Below are 22,336 nucleotides of genomic sequence, written 5' to 3'. Positions count from 1 at the left end.
GAGCCAACGCCAACATAACATATAACTAGGAATACTATATATAAATGAGAGTACATAAGTAGGAAACAATTCAATCTCAAATAAAACACATATTTTAAAAAATATTGACAACTGAGTTTTGTAACGTTTACTTCATATTTATAAAATAAGGAATTCATAATTTAAAAATTTTATTATGAAATGTTAGCATTATACCTTTTTGTAGAGTATATTTATATCTATTGATTCCATTAAGAAGCGATAAGTAAATCAAACCACTTTCGCTTTCAAGTCGGGAAGCAATCACTTAACACATGTAAAATTCTACCTAATAAATTACGTGGCATTTGAATATCAGTAAAGCCTGTTATAAACAAGAACGGTAAATTTGTAGAGTAGATTTTCCTAATTTTAAAAATTCAACAACACAGTTCCTTTCATTTAACAGTCAATTTAAGATTTTGACAAAGCAAAATCTTCAGTCAGTATACACTAACACCTAATTCCGTTTCAAGCAAGCATTATTTATATTTTCAAATACTATACTTGATGTGAAGAATTCCCTCTGAGAACCAGAAACACTCTAGTTTCGCGAAAGGATTCAGAGGATTTTTAGACATGGCACGCCTGGTGTTTACGGAGAAAGATCACAATGCCTACGATCCCAAAAAGTATAAGGTAGCTACCAAATAATGTGCTCAGAAATGGTTAAAAATCTCTAACTTTTAATTGCATCCAAAGGTGGTGCACAAGAACCACTGGCGACAGGTGAGCCTTCTGCTGCAGCCTTCGAACAAGAAGTGGTGGGAGGATCCCGATGTCATTGTTGCGTGAGTAGAGAACATTCAGTGCCGAACCACCAGCTTAGTGGGTAGAGTGGGCGGTGGGTGGTGTCTGGTTGGTGGTTGCTGGTAAAGTGGAAGTGGTTGGAACACGTGTGTCAGAATTCATTGTCGTCAAGTGCTTTTCGTGCTGTTTATAGGCACACTGAGAGAAATGCTTAAAAATTAATAATTCACTATTCACTTAGTAGGATTCAGATTCATATGAATAGCTGCATAGAATATCATATAATAGTTCGCTACATGTGTAACTATCAAACATCACCATTAAGTTAAACAATTTAATTAGAAAGAATGTTAAAAAAACAATTTCACTGAAATATAAATGTATAAAAGATGCAAATAATTACCAAAAGTTGGTAATTTTCTCCAGTGCACTGAAGTTGGCCGATTGTTGGTTCGGTGACTCTGACACCGATTGGCGCCAATGCAGTGCGCTGCCATTCAATTAAGATTCTTTGCCACAGCCACAGCCGCAGCAATAATATTTTATTGCATCCATCAAATTGTCAGAGTTACACATAAAGTATGGCCCTGCCACACCCAGAAATATTTCCATGCCAATTAAATGTGCGATGGGGAAATATTCGCACTCAATTGCATCACATCGTCTGATAAGATTATTTATCACCGACCCATCCTGCGTATTCCAAAACTTGTCCAAAAATCTTTCTCGGGTTGAGTGGGTGGTGCTAATTTCCGGACAACGTTCAGTCACGCGATGCTAACGAAGCCTTTGATAGATGGCTCAACTTCGCGAATGCAAATGAACACCCAGCTGCGAAGGAGGGGAGCAAGTGCAGCCATCAGCTGTCGGCGAAACTTTGGCAAGTAATTGGGGAACAGGAGTGATGGAAACGGGAAATTGGCTTGGTTATTCTCACTGGGTCGTCGGAAAACTCAAGTTTCGCGGGTTGCCGTGCTTTTTGGGGCGGCAAAGTCAGGGAATTGTCTGGCCCCAAGGTTAAGATCCTGGCCAGATATGGGGAAAATTGAAACTGAGCGAACTATGTGCTTGGAAAACTTTACAAGCTATGCGTTTTTGAGCATGTTTTCAAAAACTAGCAAAAAACAGGAATATAACACAGCTGTAAAAGTATATTTCCTAAAATATTCTTTGAATATAAACTTATATAAGTTTTTTTAGTCAAAGAAAAGCAAAGTGAAAATTAATACAAGAGAATCCAGCAGAGCCTCTACGTAGCAGAGGTACCCTTAGTAATGGGGCTAATGTCAAAACAATGTGTGGTGGGGAAACCCATTGGAAACCCAGCTCCCCTCGCTCCATTAGCACTGGCTCAACTCGCCTTTTGTCTGGGCTGCGTATCCACAATGATGCGAGGTGCCAGGAGGTGTAGGGGGCCCCCGAAAACAATCGCGAACGGGGTAATGAAAAAGGCTTTTCTGGTGGGGGAAAATACCATATAATACACCAATGCAATGCCGACACTTTGCGTGTTCAATAAAAAGGAAAGCGGCAGGCAAAAAAAAAAAAGAAAGGAAAACGGAAAACGGTGTCAGTGCGAGGACAACGAAGAAGGAAAGTACTTAAGCGGCGCGTCACTCAATCAGAATGATATTATTTTTAATGGCGCAAAATGGATACAATAAACAGCGAGTACGAGCGCGTGGCTGCCACGCAACGGACACGGACACGCCGACGTTGGTGGTGTGATCCCACCCAGAATCAAAATCAGAATCACAAAACAGCGCCAGAAGCAGAAGCCGTGTGTAGCCATATGAAGTTCGGTCGTCGCAGGATGAGGACGAAGTTTTTAAACGGAATCGGAAACTTAATTACATTTCAATTTGGGCCTAAACAAACTGTTCCGCATATGTCACTCACTGCGATGAAGTCTGATGCCGCCGGGATCGGAGTGGTTGGCGCGGGCGGAACTGTTGCACTATCCGATTCCAGGGAGTGGGCACCTCCGCCGCCGGGCAACCGATGTGCCACAGTGACTATGCTCCTGGCCCAGCGGATTGCACGCAACGCTTGCTGGTCAGTCGACGAGGAGCCCTCGTACAGTGCGAACAAGATGAACGTCTGGCAAACGCTGGAGTACCTCTCGGGGCTGAGTCTGCGAAAGAAGTACAACTACGAGGGCTTCTCGGACACCCAGAATGTGATCAGAACCCTCACGCCATCCTGGCGACGGGATAGTTTCGCCGAAAAGGCCAAGGCCGAGGAACTGACCGGCGGTTCTGCCACCACGACGGTCAAGTACACGGATGAACGCTCCGCGAGTGCGCCCATCATTGCCATCCAGGATCCGGGCATTAGTACCAGCTTTCAGAGCAGCGATAACGTCGCCATGGCCGTTCGTTCCGGGGCGAAAAGTCCGTCTGGGCTGCGCCGGAAACATCGCAGCCGGAACCGGAAGCGCAATGCTCCGCTGCTGGATCCCGAGTATGCTCTCTCGCCGGAGGATCTGCAGGACCTAGTCAAGTGCAAGTAAGAATAAACCAATCACTTCGCACGGTGTGTTTAATATACTGAACTCTATATATTTTTAATATTATTATTATTTTTTAGTATACTTAAGAAAATAATATCTTTTCTCATAAATAAGACACACACTATTTGAGATTCTTAAAGGGCAAATGCATATGTCAGTTTTTCAAGTGTAACTATTCATAAAAGCTTTTCGCAAAGCTTAGCAGGAACAAAAACCCACGTGGGCTGTAATAATATGATATCAAAAACTCAAACCATTCATTTATATGAATTGGCATTGCAGTACTTGCTTTTAACAAAAATGCATGCAGTGTTTAACAAAAATAACAAAATTAAAAGAAAAATCCGATTCTAACTCATATTTTCTGCGTTACAACCAACTTTAAGCTGATAGTTCCGGGTAAAAAGGTATTGGCAGTACATAAACATAGATTACGTTGCGACTTTCAATCAACAGAAAAATGCCACCTACGAAACTATTTCCTAAACAAAACTAAAAGCTGTTGAAAATGAATGCAGCGAGAAAGTGCTTGTTTATTCCACCAAAGGTTACAAAATAAGATTTTCAGACTCTCAAAGTTATTTATTTGGGTACGAATCGCGATGCCGGAAGACGTTGCAATTAAAGTTGGCGGAGCAGGTGAAAGAGACCATCGTAGAAGTGGGCGGACCGGAAATCAAATGACTCGCTGACGGGTTGCAAATGTGAATGGCATCAGTGCTGCCATTGCTAGCAAGTTTGGTACATATATTCCAACTAATATTTTAACATACATTTTTTTTTAAGAACTAGAATCATTGAACCATGAACCATAGTAATAGGCTCCAAAACTAGCTAAGAATTCCTGAATTAGTAAGTTCAGCAATGGCATATGCATTGCTTTGCTATGATTTCTCAAATAGAGTCATCACTGGCTAACACAAAATGCGAGGACCAATGGCGTCACACAGGCAATGCCAAAGTTGAAAATTCGAACGTATTGGCCACCAAGAAATGAAACAACCACCCAACCACCGGTGACTCCAACTCAATACAAAGTGTTTGCTCAATTTCCGCGCTACGAGTCGATTAGAGGAAATTATTGTATGTCTCGTTGGCATGAAACGCGGTCATAAAGCCAAATTGTTATCTGGTTTCACGGTAATGTGAGACTGCCCTTCACCACCCCCGGAATCCAGCTCCTCATCCACTGTCCCTCTTTGGAATCCATCCTTATCGAAGTAGTTTGCCATTCCCTCGCGGAAAACTTTCACTCAGTGGTTCCGTGCTCAAACAAAGGGACACGGAAAAACGAGATCTAACGGTTAAATAAACACCGACAGTTGTTGGCCAGAAGCAAAGGGCTAAGGGAAAATCCGAGAGTGAAATGGTTAGAAAGAAACTGGCTTTTCAGTTCCCACGACACCTCAGAGTGGAAGCCTTCAAAACAAAAAGAAAATATTTCCATACTTTGGCTCTGAATGTCTGTTCAATAGAGTTATATATTTGGCAGGATAAATGAACGAAAGAAGTTTCAAAATTTAAGTCTTTTGGTGGTATCAGAAATAAGGATGTGACTATCTTTTCTGATCATCAACTGCTTATTTCTGATTTGTTTTGGCTTTACTTGCTCGTGGCAGAAATCCAAGATTTCCTACACGCGATTTGCTAGTAAAATGTTTTAGAATATCAATCGACTATCATATATCCTGTATTATCCTGAACGACAATATACCCTTTAAGCCATATTTTAAAACACACCCTACTCTCGTGATCGTAAGTCATACAAAAAGTCTCCTTATCTAAACTATATATCATTTGGAGTGTCTGAAACGTAACCTACACTTTATTTTTGAGGCTTATATACTCGAAAGCATAACATTTTAAAGGATTGACCAAGTCCTTAAACTGTTGAACACCAACCCACAGTCGAAGCTCACAAATCTTGAGCACTGCGCATTGGAAACTTGTTGACACACTACGCTGTCAAAATATTGACATTGGTGTCGTGTCCTTACGCCTAGCATTAAATGCTTTAACATGCGATGTGTAGGCCAGTCAGGACGCGAACACCGATTCGGATTCGGATTCGGATTCTAGAGCGGCAGCGGAATCGGGACTCTAGTGCCAACGCTTAGAAATCGTAAGACGCTGGGGAGCAAAGGTGAAAAAGTGGGTTGGTTCACTTTCTATCACGTGCCACTCGACGCCACACACACGTGTGTGTCAACTAGAAAGTACGAGGCAAGCGGCAGCCCAAGGAGTCGAGTCCTGCGAAAAGGGCGCCACATTCGCCGGTTGACTTTGTCGAGTTCGGGTGAAAGTTCCGCAGGTTGTGAGTTCCCGTTCGAATTGGTGCGAAAATGAGGGAATAAAGTGAACACCTTTCGCTTCTCTCACCTGTTATGGCTGGCAAATCTTTGAGGGGGAAGAGGACCAAGAAATCCGTGCCAATGATGAAGATCAGTATAGAGGAGGACTTCCTCATCGACTTTGTGCAATGCACTTTGGAGCCGGAGGAGAGGTAAATGCTAGAATTCAGATAACGAATTATAAGTTTCTTAAAAGGATATGATGGCTGATAAAACGCAAATCGTATAAATATTTTATCGAACGAACGGTTTTATTATAGGTCAATTGGAATCGCATTTCAATAACAACCAAGAGCAAGCACCCTTGCCACAAACATATTTATTTGCCCAGCTACGTGTTGCAATTATCAATTTTAATGGCCAAATGGCTGAAGACATAAATGTCAACGCTTCGGTAAATTTATGCACGTCCCTGGCATTAATTAGCGTTGCACCCTTGCAGGAGCTGAAGTTCTGCTTCCTTCTTCCTGCTCAATAACCCGCATCCTTCGGGGTTCGCTTGGGTTTTATGGCTCCTCTTCAATAGCCGATGACAGGCAAGTGTAGCAGTGGCAAGAGGCAAGGGTGTAAGTTAATATGGCTCCTTTGCTACGCTGCAAAATGCCGCTAATTAAGTCATAAATGTAATCAATGGGACTTTTCCGCTCTGACACATTACGCCCATAGGAAGAAAGGAGTGAAAGGCCGTCTGAAAGAAGCGTAATTTATGGTTGTTAGTTAAATGGCACCGAGGAAAAAGAAAGCAAAGTACAAAATACATGCACCAAAAGCAATCCGAATTAAAGATTAACAATTTGAAACATTCTATCGAGCAGAATTAAAAATGTATTAAGATCTACAGGCAAAAACGGACACCATTATGAACATTGCCATAAAGCCTTTCGCTCCAATAAAGTCTAGGATATATAACCATCCAATAAATCATATTCATTGCGAGCACTTACGGAATAAAAGAACAAACAAGAGCGAGACTATTTTTAATGCGTTATTGAGCCGACTAGTGCCACAAATGGCCAAAGGCAATCGGATATGCTATGTTAACCCACTCGGCGCCCACGCACACTACACTATGCAGAAATGGGTTAATGGCAGGGGAATCACAGGTGGGCGAGCCGTAAATCATGGCCCACCCGAAGAATCGTGACAGCAGCGGATGCGACCGTTGCAAATGTCACGGGAGTTGCACTCGAGAAGTTTCGCGGAAGTTGCAATAAAAAGATGTGAACTATCACAGGAACTGATACAAACGAAGGGGTTTCCTTGTTTATGGCGAGCGGGTCATAAATTGAGGCTTGCAACTCGGGATTTTCTAGGGCACAGACATGACAGACTGCTTTCTTACCGCAACCCCTTTGGCCGTCGTGGCGTATACGTAATTTATGCATGTAGCATGTAGCATGTGACATGAGCCGGGTTATTGATACGACGACAACACCCATTGATGTCCTGAAATTTCATTATCAATGTCAATGCCAACTGGGGTAGAATTTTACTTTCCTCACCTGCTTGTGATTGAAAATTGATTGAATTGAACTTTGATGACTTTGAACTATTGCCAGTTACGATTTTCGTGGCAACATCAAAGACAACATTGTTTCTGTTAAAAATGTGTTCTGTTAATAGCCAGCTCGAATTGAATGATTTTTTATTGGGTGCTTGGGGTGGCAAAGCAATCTTGTTTTCGATCCAAGAAAACGCCTGAATAAAAATCCCTATAAACTAACCCATATAATTGTCAACTAAGCGACAAGCATTAACTAGGACTGACTAATCCTCCCATGATGATTTTCGAAAGGCACATGGCACGAGTACGGGTACGCTGATGTTTGTTAGATGAGTGCACAAGTCTCATGACCTGCCCGCATTAAGTTGCTTTATAGCATGTAGAAATAAAATACCTATTTACCATATAGAACCGCAAAAAGAAAGAAGAAAGAAGGACCACCATGTGAGCCATTGCTAAAAAGCCTAGCGAAAGTCTAAAAGTCTGACGAGCCGAGACAGTCTTCCCCCGCTTTGTCCACCGCTTATCCATGAATCCTTCTTCTTCTCTTCTCTTCTATACAGTCCCATCCTGCCCTGCATGTCTAACATTACGCCCCAAAAATGTTGGGGTGCTGGAAGGTGAGGTTTATATGGTTGTTGTTAGTCTTGTTGGCTGGTGTGCATATCACGTGAAAAGTATAAGAAAAAGTTGGTAGAACAGTGGAGCAGTTTGTTAAACCTTAGCCAGGTTTTCCAATATAATGCATAATGTTTTAGATAAAACAAACATGTTTTCTAGCTACATTTAGCAATTTACGTTAAACTGACCATATGTGAAATAAGATGCGTTTTTTTTGGAGACCTCTTAAGAGAATCGGTTCTGGTTCATTGGCACTTTAGTCTCATAAATTCCATAAGAGCCATCTTTCGTTTGGCCCATTGTGCTGGGAACGAAGCAGTTGGGGAACGACTTCTTGTCCTTGTGTTGTCGGTTTCGGGTGTTTGGCAACCAAAATAATATACTGGCGGCAGTTGGCGAACGCAGCGAGTGAACAGCGCTATAGTAACAGGCCGACAATGCGGCCCGACCTCATTCGTTACCAACAGTTACAAGCGCTAAAACGCCTTCAGCGGACGACCCATGTGGGATTTTCCCACCTAGGTGTGTGGGTAAGTTGATGGCACCGCCAGGTGGTGGGGGTGGTGAAGGTTGAGCCTGTAATTAAGCGTAGAATTTACTGGCTTACATTTGGTAGAAGCCATTAACATTGACTTGTCTCCCATTTGTTCTTTTCATTATGATTGCGCACATTTTTTCATATCTCCGCCCGAATTTTCCGCTCACCTTGCCGTAACTTTTCCGTTTCAGTTTCAATTTGCCGCGCATTAGCGCCCGCCTGGAGCGTCTGATGGGCACCAATGTGGTCAAGCTGACGGACCGAAGCTACATGAAGGAGCTGCGGCAACGGATCGACGAGGATTACCGCAAACAGCTGCTGTCCCGCATTCGCGCCCGTGAGGTAAGGAATGGATACTTTCTAATCCGGGCAACCCAATTAACCCCTTTTGGAATCCAAACACAAATGTGACCAATTTGCTTGGCTGGTAATTTAATTTTCATGAAGTTTTGAAAGGGGAAAATATGAGACGAGAGTCCTAAACAAATTTGTCGCCAGGGAGCGTCACGTAGAACATTTATTTCCGAGGGTAAGAACGGGTTGTATTCGCCTTTCGATAGGATAAACCAGTCGATATCTTAAATATTTTCCATAAATGTTAACTTCTTACAAATCTGCTTATTATTATGTCCTCTTTCGTATCTACTTTAATTGGAAAGTGAAGATAATACTATGTTTATAGGAAGTATATGCTGTATGTAGAACTTTACTACGTTTTTGGTGTTATTTCAAGTTTTCTTTAGTTTTTAAGACCTTGCCATCCGATACCTTAAAGTCCTGAGCTGTGTTTCTTACACCATTGACTTGCCTACCCTTTTCAAGTTTCCCTTTTCACGGCAGCGCAGCGAAAGTGTCCCGAAGTTTTTCAATGACGCCGACACCGCCTACTTATTCTCTGTTTTCCAGCGCGCCTGGCCAAAAGCCCAAACAATTGAATCCAATGAGCCTCCGACATGAAAATGGCAAATCCAAGCCGTCAAAGTAATAAAAATTAGACCAGAAGACGAGTGGAAAGCAGGGGAAAAGATAGCAAAAGTTGCCTTTTATGTCGGCGAGACATGCGAGTCTCCAAAACTATGAAGTACAAAGTGCTTCACTGCGGATACGAATACTTAGAGATCTGTCTGTCCGATGTGTCCTTAAATGCAATTGCAGTTGACTGAAGTTTTGCAATGATACCGAGCCCATGAAGTAAACTTTCTTGACGCTTCCGATTGCACTTCATTCATCATTACCGCGCAATGCGCCAAAAAGGCGAAAAAGAGCAGATGAAAGGTACCGAGAAGTGTTGATGAGGTTTAGAAATTGATATTTTGGAAACACCACAAACTTCCTTTTAGCCCAAAATAATGTGTAAGCCACAAAGGGGCTTATTACCACCCACACTTGGCCACATTTCGGCTTATATCAACCACAGACCCGCCGCTAATAAAGTTCAAACATTTTCTTAGGGCAACGGCTTGTTTCGCCATCAAACGATATTATTGGTTGGGAAAACTAAATTTAGTTGGCTTTATTACACAAATTTAATGTTGCTAGATAACTTTTATTCTTCGCTTAATATGCTAAGAAATTGCTTAGAAAGTTCATTGAATTATCTTTATTATAAAAATATTTATTAATTTGATTTTATTTGCAGTTAAAAGAAGTGGAACGCGAACGAATGCTGATTATCGAGGGTAAATCAGACGTAATACCTGACGAACTGGCCGATGATCCCATTTTCATGGTCAACAAAGATGCCAACATGGAGATCCAAAAGGAGCGCTCCAAGGTGAGCTTGATTCCCGATTAGACTTTACTTAAGTTTTAACCCCTTTTCTAACCAATAGCTAAAGACCGCTCGGGAAAAGAATGCGGAGCGTTTGAAGCTGCAGGGCGTGAAATGGGAGCGGGAACGACTACAACACGCCGCCAAGGAAGCCGAGCTCTTGGCCAAGAAACGCGAGCGGCAGCGCCAGCAGAAATTGTTGGTGGAGCAGTACAGGACGGAGGATGCGGAGAGGGGAATGGATCTGCTGCGGTAAGTAACTTAAACTCCGGCGCCATTAAATGCCGGCGAAATTAAAAATGAATAACAATACATTATTCCTCGCTGACGCTCGACGCCTTCTGGCGAAGCTTTTTATCCCCAACGAGTTGGGGCAACACGAAAAAAAAGAAGGGGGCCAAGCTGCATGTATTGTAAAAAGATGAACCCACTGGCTTAAACGGCCTTCGGTGGGGGTGGGAGAATGTGGGTGTCGGCGGAGAAATTCCAGCAAATCATAGACTGAGGTTAAATGCTCTAAGTTCCAGGAAAAGAAAAAGACGCTAAAATTTAATGAGCGTTCCTTTAAAATTTGTTAAAAGATTAGCTAAACATTTTGGGAACTGATTCATCCTTGTTGCTGCACAAAGGTGCTAAAAATAACAACTCTCAACTATGACGTATCAATAATTCTTTGACAAAGTAACCAAAATTGGCAACCCTTGCTCAGATATTAAACTGTGTATTAAACTCAGTTATTACTTTCAAAAACCACTGAATCCTTCGAAGAAAGCGTATCTCCAAATGATGATAAAAAACGCTTCGTTCCCAGGGCGCAATCTTAAACCCCGTTTCTTATTTCGCCATTAATATGCATGAGTTGAATGTTTAGTGAGTTCGCTTCAGAATGGAGGCTAATGAAAGGAAAACTTCCCCACTTTTCCAGCATCGAAAACGAAGACTGGCGGGAGTGCGAAAAGAGCCTGAAGGAGTTCCTCGAACAGGAGCGTGCCAAAATGAAGGAACGTTCGCTGCGCATATCCCAGCCCTACTCATCGGATCCCCAGGACATACAGAATATAGTGAAGGCCAGGTAGAGGGATTGAATAAATATGCTTACTCTGATATTAAGAAATATGTTGCCTCTAATTAGGCAAAAGTTCCGGGAGACCGAGCTGCGTATTCGCAACCAGCTGGAGGATAAGCTCAAGGATGTGAAACTGGCGGTAACCACGCAGCAATTAACCGAACTCATTGAGGATGCCCATCGATCCAGTGGCGAGATGATTGTGCGGGAACCTTCGCTGGAGGACGATGACTTCCAGGGCGGCGAGGTGCACACCAAGTATCTGGACGATGTCACCGACGTGTCCGAGGAGACGGTGATCAGCGAGGATGCCATCAGCCTGACCCTGGCCAAGCAGCAGTACGCCGAGGAACTGGAGGCCGAGATGGAGGACGAGTTCAATCGCGGCTTGCTCATCTCCAAGCAGCAGTACGACCAGCTGCGCTTCGAGGATGAGAAGATCGTGGCGCTCAGAAATGCCAAGGTGAGTCCATCAAAGTTTACACCTTCTTGTATAACTTTATACCAAATTGCCACAGGATATTCGCGAGCTGTATCAACTGGCCGAGGAGATTATCGTGGGCCAGATCTTCGTGGAGACACCGGAGGAGGGCGAGGAGGCGGTGGCGGAGGAGCAGGACCTCGAGATCTCCTCGGACCACGAGGCCCAGGAGCCAGCCAAGGCCTGAGAAGCAATATAGTGAATCAATTTTTACGTTCGGTGGGCAGTTTTCGCGAGTTCTACAATATTTGGGAAAATATTTGGTTTCCCACCCACGGGATCGGGATTCCAGATATTTCACCAAATTGTGCATACATCAGTTAGGCTGGGGTACCCACACACTTTGTTAAACGTCGAAAGAGCAAGAGGATTCGAGAAACGTCACTCAATCACAGCGTTTAGGTTGATAACTTGATAACTGTCAATAGGGTTTAATTAAAGCTGTAACGAGGTGATAGTGCCCGCATGACAACACCAATAAAGCGGCCTAAAAATCCGAAATCAAACGCGTGAGTCAACTTCACATTTTCACTCGCCAACACCAACGTCAACAAGTATGCTACAAATATTTGCCAACGCGATACGGAAAGATATGCGGGCTTTATAGTGTTCTGAAAATCGAATCCCCAAACAAAGATATTGCAGAAAATGAATTTGTCAAATGATAAAGTTCGCTGAGTTTTCACACATACGTAACTACCCGATGATTACCATACGTATGATGAATTTTGAATAACGATTTTTGATTTAACTTTTTTAGTTTAAATTAAATTAAGCTTACATTTTTTACAAATAAATGTACACGAAGTTTCACCAAATAAATGTTTTAAAATAAATACTAAATTATGTGAAATATATTTATTTATTACATCAGTTTCTGCTAACCAGAACTCCAACCACAATTCTCCGACTAATTAGGCGCGCTGATTTGTTTATCATTTTGTTTGGCACATCGGCACATGGCCAGATTTCGAGATTGCATGTGCCAAACCAGAAGGGCGTGACGCACTTGGATGACTCGGTGTCCAATTGGGTGAGTGGACTTTGAACTGATGCAACTTAAGTCGCACAGCCCGCTTGCCACAAAGAGCATAAAGTATGAAGAAATTGCGTAGAGTGAAAGAAAGCCTACTATAAATAGCAGGTCCTGGCCAAAAATATGACATGAGGAAGCCTCCATCCCCAGTGCCACTTGCCCCTGCCCCCGAGCACTTAAACTTTTCAGCGGGCTATTATTGGTTTTCTCAGGGTAAGTGTCATCTTCTGTTGCCCCAGGCGATTGGCAAGAAAACCCTATATATGCTTATTTTCCTGGCCCGCCTTTTAGGCCAAAAAAACAACACGCACATACACATACACACTCAAAACAATAACGAAAACATCGAAGGATCGTTTGGATTGTCCTCCATTACTCACGGAAATTTCACATTAAAGTGTCATCTATTTTTTTTAAGGCCTGCGGGCTGCGACGGTTGTTGACATCCGACTGGATGTCCAGACCCCTCGATTCCTGCTCAGCGATTGCAGTGTTCCTTTTGGATTTGCAGTTAAAGTCGGGGAGTCACGGAAAGGATGGACTTTTGGCGGAGGCCAAGGACACTTAACTTTAGGCAGCAAACGGAGAACAACTCAATGATTTTAAAAATAAATTTAATCGGAATTAAATTTAAATCTCTTTCCAGTAATTATCATCAATCTATAAATATAATCCTTGCCTAATCCTTTGTAATGCACCCATATGACAATACCATTTTGCAATGAACTATGGCCATGCAATTTCATTTTGACGATTCGTGGAATATTCAAATAGATTTTCAGACAGCGTTTTGGTCTGCAGGAATTTCCGCAGCGTCATGCATGGGGCAGGTCCTTTGAGGAAGCGAGTCCTTCCACACAACGGCGAGATTCCCAGAATCGAGTGACCCAACAATGCAAAATACATTTCCGTAAGCAGAGCTGTCAACAAAGACCACTTTCCCCCCCGGCAAATTATTTATCACCTTGCCCCGTGACGTCTTTTCGCAACTTGTTGCCTACTTAGCGGCGTATATCTTCGTCCTGCTGAATAATTGCCAGCGACATTATTCATTCGCGAATATCGCAGCAGCAGGCGCTAAACTTTTTAAATGTCCCGAAAATATTTCATTGATAAAAACCGCGCTGGCTTCATTTGCGAAGAGGAGGAGTGAAAGGCCAGTGAAAGCTTGTCGAAGCTTTTACGCAATTTTTTGGCGCCTTTACGAGTACATCGGCTCGTTGAAATCGGCGTGCTCGTCATCGGCCACCGATGGCGAATCGGGTTTAACTTCGGATCCGGCCTTATAAAAGGAGGCGGCTCCGCGAGTCAACCACGCAGTGTTCAACAAGTAGTAGGTGCAACAGTTGACAGTATTCCGAATCTGATTCAGCAACTCAAACGGTTTCCAGGAATCTATTTTAAAGTGAGTGCAAACGGTGTGTTTCGAATATCCGTGCCGCAAAACTCTTTAAAAACGTTTACTAAATTAATGTTGTGGTCTGTGTTTAATTTAAGCCAGCCGATTGTATTCAAAGAATACGAGAACGTGACGTGAAATCTTAGTAATGCCGTCGCTGTCGTCATCGATTACAATGTCGTCAATGGAACTCGAAATACGGCCCTAAAAAATAACTAAACAATTAGTGGGTTTTCTTAAATAATATAAAAATAATAGATATAATACAAAAAACGACTACTGTATTTAACACTTTTATGTGCACTTGTACATAATACGGAAAATGTTTTAAAAGGAAGAAAGGCTAGGATTTTATGAAAGCTACAAATTAACTTTTACTTACTCTTTATTGTTACGTTATTTAAGTTTGCACTTTATCTGAAGATTTTCAACATAATTTTTATTGTCTTAAGACTGAAAGTTTTCATAAGAAAGAGCTTACAAATTTGAATTTTACTTTTAAAATAAAATCTTCTTGTTTTGTTTCGGTGATTTAATTTTTTTAAGAAAGAGCTTACCAATTTGAATTTCACTTTAATAATAATATAATTATTTAAAATTTTTTTTTAGTGATTTTATTTTCATATGAAAGAGTTTACCAATTAAAATTTCTATTTAAAAACATTTTTAATTATTTTCTTGTTATTTTTTTGTTTCAGTGATTTCATTTTCACATGAAAATAAACTTCATTTTTTTAATTTCGTCACACAACCCATGTTTATATTTGAATAATTTTAAATTCAACAATTTATGTTTGGCTTGACATTTGTGTTATCGTTTTTAATCACAAAGCATGACAGTTGAAGTAGAGAATTAAATTTAGAGCTTAAAATTGCGGAGAAAAATGGTTTTAAGGTTGCCCAGGACAGCAATCCATAAATACTTTATCAATGTCAATAACTCAAGGAATTCCCACCAATGCCAAGCAAAAATGTCAAGCGTAAATAAACCAATAAAAATCCTGGAGAAACAAATAGAAATAAGCATCAATATTTGTTGTCCCCGACCTCGTTCTCTGTTTCAAACCCCTTAAGTTGCACGTGCGAAAATTCCTGACAATCGTATAGGAATTTAAAAAAAAAACTGATTCAATCGAATGCTTGGAACGCATTCCAAAGCTGTCTTTATGTCAAAAAAATTCAGCATCCCACTGGATTTTATCCTCAAACCGTATTTACAGATGTTGTTCTGTGCTATTTCTCGGGACATAGCAACAGAAAATATAACTCGAGGTATCGAGTTACATTCCTGAGGCAGTACATCTCTTGGTCATTCATTTCACATTAAAATTCGTACCTCGACTTCTAGTTGGCAGGATTTAATAACAATAAACTGCAAATGTTTAAATTATGCAATAAATGCCTATACACTTGAAGATGAGCACCCTTTTTCGATTTTTTGTACCAATAATTCACGTCTGGCCTTTTGGTTTTGCTCAAACTTTTTGTGTAACCTTTTGTGTGCAAATTTTGACAGGTAACCCAGATGGCCGAGTTCAATAAGTAGAAAAGTTATGTAATGTGCTGCCCAGGATTGTTGCGCACGTAGACCGTGTCTAATTGGCAGGACTTCTGCGACAAATGTCAGATGCACTTGACCAACTCCCATTTCCCAGCCGTATGTTCCACATCCTTAGCCCTAATTAAGCCCATTTCTCCAGCACACATGTCAGGTGGTACGTAGGCGAAAATAGTGAAAGATAAGGCCTATGAAAATTCCTTTGGGTTCGGGTGCGCTTCAGTTACACTTCAACTCAATTTAGCAATTAGCCGTGCGGTTATTGCGAAAAGGAAAACAGGCGACGGGTAAAAATGAACGCACATTTATATATGGGTTCCTGAAACTTCCCTCGCCTACAAATTAATTTCATTTTACCTTTGGGACATCGCCAACCACGGAGAATTCTGTTTTTTTTTTTTTTTTTCGTTTTTTCGGGCTCTGTCCACTTTTTGACACTGTGTCAACAAGTTAATTAAGGCATTTTAACAACGATTCGTATTTGCTTTGTTTGCTTATAATTCGTACCCTCCTCAACAATTTCAAATAAGTTGTGCTTTCCCAAAAATAACTCCAAAGTGCCGTCCACTTTCGGGAGTGCCAATAGAAGTGGAGTAATTGAAAAAGTTTTTGCAGGAAATGCCCGAAGAAATTGCAATTTATTTCCCAAATTAACAAAGCACAGGAAAATCACAATGCACTTAAAGACATAAATGTATAACACCGGCGAATCGACGTTTCGCAAATATTTAGACAAAGTTGCGAATTTTCAATCGAATTTCAACAAAACGTGACGAAAAGTGAAAAGAAAATCATCAACTGAGAAGTTCTCTTTCTCCGAGCAATTTAATGAACCGAATGCTGTCTTTTTTTTACTGGGGATAGGGCGTGACAGAGTTGATTCACTTGATTGATTTAGGTGGTTAACTAACCATATAAATTAAGTCAATTTCAATTTATTTGCATATGCGGTAGAAACGATTTTCTAAAAGATATTTTATTTGCAGTATATTTACTTTAAATGCATTAAGTTGGTAAGAAAATCAAAACCAATGCAATGCGCTTAAACTTTCGCAGCAAACACCGCCTTATTTAATAACCAAGCCTTTAATTGATTAATGAACTTGGGATTTCTTAGCGAAAATCTTCACACTTTTTTGTCGGCATTTGTCTAAGGCATACATAATGTTCACTTGTTTGGGCAGGCAAATTAAGCTTATCCTAGACATCTCAACCAGCGAGACCACAAGTGCCAAAAATTCCGGGCACCTCATTTATATTGCTCGTCAAGCGGATGTTTTTAAAGCGTAAAAAATACGATAAGGGTGGCGGATTCCGCAGAACCCCAACAACCAAGGTCCTCGGCTAATGGGCTGAAAATACGCTGCGAAGGAGTTAAGCCCACTCGCCCACGTCAGCGACGTCCCATACTTAATTAAATGAAACGACAAAGCGCACGGTGTATGAACCACGATGCAGTACCTGGCATGAAAAATATTTATAAAAGCACAGAAACAAACACCTAGAATACAGTGGTATGAATCTATAGGAAAAAGGTTGTCTCAAACTTCTTAAATTGATATTTACAAAAATTACAAAGTTTTGGTAGGTCTACAAATAAGTAAAGTTGGTTTCTAACTCGACAAGTGAACATCTTTGCAATTTAAAGGTAATCAAGTTAAAATGTCCAATTAATACAAAATATAAAAAATTATTGCACTAAAAAGATGAAAGCTTTGTATATCTTTGTATAAATTATTTGGCCTTTAGTTAGAGGTAAATGAAAAGAATTTGAGTGCCCGTTGGCTCCACGGTTCTTCACGCGAAGAAAGATTAAGCAGCAGCACAAAACAAAAGCCCCAGAATCAGCGGCCAAGTTATCCAAGAGACGCCCTTTTGACGTTTCGCACCCACAACCCCCATTTCTCCAGTTTCCTTCGCGGTCTCCGTCTCCTCCTTTTGGTGGGGATTTCTTGGTTGCTTGCGTGTTTATCTGAGTATTGTTTGCTTAAACACAAAGAGACGCCCACACGCACGGCAAAATTGGGCGGATGGGGGGTAGGTATCCATCCCTGGTATCCATCCGTGGTAGTGACGGTAATTACCCTCTTGTACCAACATCTTCGCTTTTTTTTATTTTGTCTTTCAGAGACATCTACATCGCCAACGACCCGCGCACTAATCCCGAGCTCATCCGGCGAACCGGCTGTATGAACATGAAGACCGACATCCTAGCGCTCTGCATCCTGGCTACCACGATCCTGTGCAGCAGGACGCGTCACGTCGCCGGCTTCCTGACTGCACAGACCTCCGCCAACGGAGTAGCTGGCGGAGCAAATGGAGCCAATGTGGGTGACCACCAGGGCGTGGCGTCCGCACCACAGCGTCTGCATTTGCCCATTTTGGGCGTCGGGGGCGGACCCGTTCGCCAAGGACCCTCCTCGGCCGGTGACGTCCTGGAGGTCCAGGAGCGAGCTGTTTACGATCCCGGCGATGGTGAGTCATAAACATCCCTATTACCGCTTTTCTTGCCATTGCCGCAAAGACCTGGAGTAGATTTCCCGCGCATCAGCTAATCCCCAGTCGAATTAGGAGGATAGCAACTGCATCCCAAGTCCATTTAAATTAAATTGTTATCTGGTTCTTTTGGAATGCGAAGTGGGTTAACGTGGCCAAGAAACAGCACTTACCAAGGAATATATTTACCGATTTAACACGAACTAGAATAGAAACTAGAATAATGAGCTACTTTAAAGTTAGGCAAATATGATCAAGATCGTAAATCGTTTAAGGAACTTAAATTAACTTATTTTAGGGCCTTTTGTTATACATTTAATAGCAGATAAAACCTCTCATTTAATCCCTATTCTCACCTGAGTACACGATTATGTTACAAATTTTGCTAGCCGACTTTTAGGCGACCCGTTCGAAAGGGGTGGACCAAGAGTTAGGGTGGCCCACTAGGGTGGCGTGCACCTAGCCGTAACCACCGCCCACCATCTCTAATGGCCATGGTGACCGCTCGCTGAACAATTTTCGGTCAGTGCACAATTTTTCAAGTGCCTCACATGGACATGTTAGCCATCGCACAATATGGAACATGTGTTTGTGCAGAGCACTTAACACGCCCACCAAACTGATGGGGATAGATTTTCAAATTTGTTGACGAATTTGATTCGACGTTTGCGTTCTGCGTGGCGAGCACCTTCCTCTCACCAGCCCGCAATAAAATGTCATATCCGATTTTCAATAAGTGAACTTGTTTTCCAAGTGATTTGATAGCTGGTTAAATGGATTGGAAATTTAACGAATATCGATTTGACAAGTTGGCAACATTTTCATTTCTGGACGTTGCAGGTGATCTTTTGATATTTAGTATACATATACAAAAAGCAGTGATATTTTAAAAATGTTTAGTGACCGATATATTTTTTGATATCTCTGCTGTGACGTTGAGTAGTTCATACCATCATTAAAGTGGAAACTGTAGTTTGCTTTGGGTTTCTAGCTACCTGGGTTCACAAGAGTCTGTCTGCCTGTCTGCGGCTCTTTGAAAAGACAACGAGTGGACAGTGATGGGCAGACTGGATGCCAAATGCGACAAAAGGCAGTCAAGGAGTTGCAGTGCCTGTTGACTTGACTGACGGACATGGTCGAAAAGGCGGAATATCGCCGGGGGGATGAAATTCTGTGGCCATAAACCCATTGCCGCCAGTCAATTTCCGCCAGTCCATTGAAACGACAGAAGTGCCGGGGGGAAATACGTTGAAGATCCCCTTCCAGCCAAACCAAGACAGACAGACAGACAAACAAACTATTCAAACTTTCAAATATCAAGCGGCGGAAGTATCCGATGGCACGGAGCCGGGAGTCGGGTATCTAAGTGGGAGTGGGAGTGGGAGTGGAAGTGGGCATGGGAATATGGCGTGGTTGTGGTCGGATTAGCGGCAGCTCGAATAAACATTCAAATTGCAAATAAGGACTTTGGTTTGCTCATTTCACGGCAGAATTACTCCGCGCCCAGGAGCTCGGATTGGCAGTGGTTCCTCCGGGCCCCGACTACGCCGATGCCGTGTACAATGAACTCGAGTTGGCCAGCAAGTTCGAGGTGCTCAAGAAGATGGAGGAGGATTTGCGTGCCGAGCAGGAGCTGGTGGACAAATCCGCTTTGCTCATGAAAATGCTGGAGGTGAGTGAAAAGTCAGGCTGGCGAAATTCCGTTGAAAATACTGAAAAGTACACCAAAAAATAAGGTTTACAAAATGTACTTTTTAAAAGATATTAATTAAATCATTAATATTTTTCTAAACACATGCTACATTTTATATAAATTTATAGTTTATTTTACTTTTAATTAGTAGAAATCTAAACACTTTTTTAAGTTCCTTAAATTGTTAAAGCACCACTCAAGTTTTCTTTGTGTATTTGTGCGCCCAGGATCCGTCATTGGAAACCTTGCCCTTGGTCTACGTGGAGGAGGAGGAGCCGGAGGTCGTGATTCCTTCCGCCGGAGCCGAGGACTACGCCGACTTGGAGAATGCCGTTCAGGATTTGGTTTTGGGCCAGAGCAAACCCAAGCGTTCGCGCTATTATCGAAGGTATCCGTGGAAACGCCACAACAAGAATCGCGGGTAGGTTGCTTTTCCATATTTAAACGGTATTCACACCAATCAGAAAATCCACAAAAGCACTGCACTCAGCTTCATTGACCCAAAGCCCATTTATAATTTGTAGTTAGTAAATGTTGTCAGTAGTCTTTATGCAGAATTAAGTACCCTATTCTTAGAGTTATGAACGGAAATCCTCAAATTGCCAATTTAACATATCAGCTATTCGTGCATAAAAGGAGTCTGCTGCAGGAATGGAAAGCTTTCATTTAAAGTAAAAATGTGTTAAATTCAATTGAGACGAATTGACGTAAATCAAAAGCATGACCCTCAAAAATTTGCCAAAGAGTGCACAGCAATAATGGCAATTTCAGGAGCATCCTTGCCGCCCACCCACAGTAGTTTATTGAATTTGAACAACTTAATGTAATGCATTTATCAGAGTCTCTTTAGGCACGAAAGGCAGACACCCAGTACTCGCCCCCACTCGCCCACTGAGAGATCGATTATTGATTACTGATATTACTGATAGCCGAAGCGTGAACGATTTTGCTAACTACATAACCATTACCATTATCAGTTCTTACATGAATTCTATCAACAGCAACTATGAACCGGAACTGCGATATGCCTGCACACCTAGCAAGGAGGATATATTCAAGCTGCTGGTTAATCTGCACGAGAATCGCAAGGGCAACCACAGCAAGACGGTCAACTTCTGCAACCGGAAGCGTCCGGCCAAGGCGGTCTTCACCAACATCCGGTTCCTGGGCTAAGGCTAAGGCTATGGCAGGATCTAGGATGAAGGCGATTAAGCCACATACACATACAAACACAGAGACACGACACTGACAGACACATATGTATACCAAGCATCAATTGTACATTGCTGACAAGGACAAAGTCGAGCGCCAAACTGGAGAACAACAAGCACTAACAATTAGCCTAACTAATTTACTAACTACTAACAACCAACTACCCGGCTAACAACTAAACTAACTACTAACTACGAACTAAACTAAAAATACATCGTTATCTCGCTGGTCTAGAGACCCTCGTAAGCCTACCCTAATTCCAATTGTAGACAATTAACAACTTTTATAACTCTCAATGTGTTGTATATACTAACGAAATAAACAAAGTTATAGTAGCTCCCTTTGTTAATTTCTTTGTGGTCGTCGCGTGTGCTAATCCCAACAATTCCAAAACGTTGCCATATCACTTTAAAGTCTCGTAACATCGTCTCTCGGTCCATTACACTAGTATTATTATAATGATATAAATGGAACCACAATCCCCAGTGTGTATATACGAGAATATTGAAATGTGTGTATTAATATAAACGTGTACTAACTGAAGCTATCTATAATGTAAAGTCGAGAAGTATATATATTTCAAATAAACTTATAAAATACCATTATTCGTATGCAATTAAATGGCGATAAGGCGTTTTTACTTAACGTAAAGGGTTTTATTGATACTATGTACTTAAAATATATTAATTTAGAGGCAAAAAGATAAATTAGTTTAAAACTTTTTAAGGCCTAAGCAAGCAGAGCTAACTGAACTTAATATTTTCCCAAAATTAAATGTAAAATAGTTTAATTGTTTTTCTTCTTCAAAAATACTCTAGATATATATGATACATTGTTGTGAAATGTTTATATATAAACATAGTTACATGTATACATGTAACTATAAAATGTGGATGGAACTATCCTTCGGTGAAATTAGTGCTAGCAAATTGGACAGTGGTTTTATAGTTTGACACCTGCACAACAACTCCGTGTCTTTGTGTATCCCACATAAGTACTGCGATTGTAGTGGAGCCAGCAGCTACGGAAGTGAGAAAGCGCCACCCTGACATTGAGATTGAATGGGGCCGAGATTCTCGGCCAACTATTGCTCAGTGTTTGCTGAGACAACAAGGTGGCGACGTGGTTATCTACTTGGAAAGCATCTGTATCTGTGGATGACAACGGCAGTGGAATTGCGATATGGAGTGGGTGAGGGCGAGGGTGGGGCTGCTGGAGCTCGTGCCTTCGCCTAGTAATGACCATCGAGCGTGTAAGCCTCCCGTGGATGACTAAGCGAAGTGAAAAGACGCATTCCTTATCATATTTACTTTATACACTCGCTATGACG

At 41.7% G+C, this 22,336-nt stretch overlaps 2 protein-coding genes across 3 annotated transcripts; both read left to right on the top strand.

The window, feature by feature from the left end:
* Positions 1-426: 426 nt before the first annotated feature.
* LOC6526912 (probable DNA double-strand break repair Rad50 ATPase) lies at positions 427-12,113 on the top strand. The gene is made up of 8 exons (XM_002087975.4): positions 427-657; positions 721-809; positions 8,486-8,636; positions 9,934-10,068; positions 10,127-10,317; positions 10,991-11,137; positions 11,198-11,594; positions 11,650-12,113. The coding sequence occupies exons 1-8, from the start codon at positions 598-600 to the stop codon at positions 11,797-11,799; spliced, it is 1,320 nt and encodes a 439-aa protein (XP_002088011.1). The 5' UTR covers positions 427-597; the 3' UTR covers positions 11,800-12,113.
* Positions 12,114-13,917: 1,804 nt separating this feature from the next.
* Positions 13,918-21,627, top strand: LOC6526911. 2 transcript variants are annotated; one of them, XM_015197736.3, is made up of 5 exons: positions 13,918-14,053; positions 17,734-18,080; positions 19,592-19,773; positions 20,022-20,215; positions 20,796-21,627. In XM_015197736.3, the coding sequence occupies exons 2-5, from the start codon at positions 17,795-17,797 to the stop codon at positions 20,965-20,967; spliced, it is 834 nt and encodes a 277-aa protein (XP_015053222.1). In that variant the 5' UTR covers positions 13,918-14,053; positions 17,734-17,794; the 3' UTR covers positions 20,968-21,627. The 2 variants fall into 2 exon arrangements, with proteins under 2 accessions (XP_015053222.1, XP_002088010.1); XM_002087974.4 differs by having other exon boundaries at positions 20,772-21,627.
* The last annotated feature ends 709 nt before the right edge of the window (positions 21,628-22,336 follow it).

Source organism: Drosophila yakuba, chromosome 2L (assembly GCF_016746365.2).
Source record: "Drosophila yakuba strain Tai18E2 chromosome 2L, Prin_Dyak_Tai18E2_2.1, whole genome shotgun sequence".
In the NCBI taxonomy this organism is placed as follows: Eukaryota; Metazoa; Arthropoda; class Insecta; order Diptera; family Drosophilidae; genus Drosophila; species Drosophila yakuba.
The sequence above is the reverse complement of the archived record's forward strand: the minus strand, read 5'-3'. Positions and strand labels throughout refer to the sequence as shown.